This window comes from Orycteropus afer, unplaced genomic scaffold, assembly GCF_000298275.1.
Source record: "Orycteropus afer afer isolate SDZICR_OR568_19922 unplaced genomic scaffold, OryAfe1.0 scaffold00128, whole genome shotgun sequence".
In the NCBI taxonomy this organism is placed as follows: domain Eukaryota; kingdom Metazoa; phylum Chordata; class Mammalia; order Tubulidentata; family Orycteropodidae; genus Orycteropus; species Orycteropus afer.
In genome coordinates this window covers 1,265,976-1,267,818 of record NW_006921715.1, presented here as the reverse complement: position 1 = coordinate 1,267,818, position 1,843 = coordinate 1,265,976, and the positions used below count along the sequence as shown (strand labels likewise).

The following is a 1,843-nucleotide window of genomic DNA, read 5'->3' as shown; positions in this document are numbered from 1 at the left end:
GTCCCCCACTTTTCGAAAGTTCACTTTATGCCACTTGCGTTTACCAAAGACCTATGTTACTACCTGTTTTCGCTACACTAACCAAAAGAAATCCGAGGATTTTCGCTTTGACGAAAAAAAAAAAGGTGAAAAGTGAAATCAGCATTCAGCGTTTGTTTCACCCCCGAGCCTTTGGGGGGCAGCGTGCACCCCGAGCCGCGAGGGTGGCGGCACGGAGCTCCTTCTAGTGGACTCAGCGTCTCAGCATCCGGCCGTTAGGGCTTTGACCTGAGTCTGAACGCTCCGTGTGAGTGTTGTTCAGGTCGTACGTGTTCTGTGGTGTGATCTTGTAGGTTCTTTTTTGGATCTGGGAACCCACACAAACGCATGGTAACTGCTCCTCGCTTTACGCCATATTGGCTTAAAGTTCCATAGGAACGTTCTGCTCCCGGATAGCAGGGGAAACCTGTACACCAAGATGCCAGCAGCGAGGGAAATGGAAGTGGTGCGTCAGCACTCACGGGTGACGGGGGTGTAGTCCTCGCTGCTGTCTTCAAGCACGGTGGCCGTTCTTCCCGTCACGTGGCCTTTGGTCATGTGATGAATGAAACCAAATCTACTACCCCCAGAGCGGAGGCCAGGGCCACACCCCGTTCTCCGTGAATCTGGAGGGCCCCTCTGTGGCTCCCTCACACTCGGAGGCTCTGGAAGCTGATGGTACCTGGTGCTCTGGAAGTGGCCTGCCTTCCGGCCCAGAGCTGTGGGACCTGCTGCCTGGGGAGCTGGCAAGTCCCTGGCTGAGATCTGCATCGTTCTCTCTGCCTTGGCCGGCCCTGGCCTGTACCTTGGCCTTGACTGCAGTCCAGGATCCATTCACTCAGCACTCACTCACTGAGCACCTGCTGTATACTGGTCACAGTGGGGGTGCTGGGGGCACTAAATGTGTCATTTTCTAGTGGAATTTCACCTTGTACAGTGCCCTGTAAGCAGGCAGGCCTGAGGGGCCGCCCTCATGTTACAGGGAAGGTCAGGTAGAGTGGCAAAGAGCTTAGGACCCCGAGGCCTGCCTGTCTGGGCTGGAGCCCATTACTCGCTGTGGGGCAACGGGGCGGTTATTGACCTCTCTGAGCTCAGTTGCCCCATCTGTAAACTGGGATCACGATAAAACCTGTGGTGGTGCTGCTGTGTCCCTACAAGTCAGTTCTGGCTTGTAGCCTCCCTACAGGACAGGGCAAAACTGCTCAGACTGCCTCATCTTTCTCTCATGGGGGCTGCTGGGTTCAAACTACTAAACTCTTGAAGCTGAAGCCTTAACCACAGTGCCACCTGTGCACCCACCTAAGAGGCCTGTTGCCAGGATGAAGCAAGTCAGTAGATGACAGTAGGTGTAACGCTTCCCAGCCCGGCAGGTGCTGGAATGGGTAACTGGTTACCCAGCTGGTGAGCATGGGGGAGTCTGCGCCCCGGTGCCTCTGGCCACACCCCTGAGCCCCTTCAGCCCATTTCCGACCCGGCCGGCAGGCCTGGTGCTGGGCAACCCTGAGCCGGCGCCCTGGCCCCCGCCCGCAGGTCGTCCCTGCTGGGCAAGGTGCTGCGTATCGACGTGGACCGCCCCGAGCACGGCCCGCCCTACCGCATCCCGCCGGACAACCCGTTCGCGCGCGACCCCGCCGCACGGCCGGAGGTCTACGCCCTGGGCGTCCGCAACATGTGGCGCTGCTCCTTCGACCGCGGCGACCCGGCGACGGGCGAGGGCCGCGGGCGTCTCTTCTGCGGCGACGTGGGCCAGAACAAGTTCGAGGAGGTGGACCTGGTGGAGCGCGGCCGCAACTACGGCTGGCGCGCGCGCGAGGGCTTCGAGTGC

General features: G+C 59.6%; 1 protein-coding gene across 1 annotated transcript in view; it reads left to right on the top strand.

Moving 5' to 3' along the window:
* The window catches only part of HHIPL1 (HHIP like 1), a 117,880-nt gene that overhangs the window by 97,127 nt on the left and 18,910 nt on the right, over positions 1-1,843 (top strand). The window contains exon 8 of the mRNA XM_007944562.2: positions 1,549-1,839. Coding sequence (XP_007942753.2) covers positions 1,549-1,839 — 291 coding nt within the window. The remainder of the gene's footprint in view (positions 1-1,548; positions 1,840-1,843) is intronic.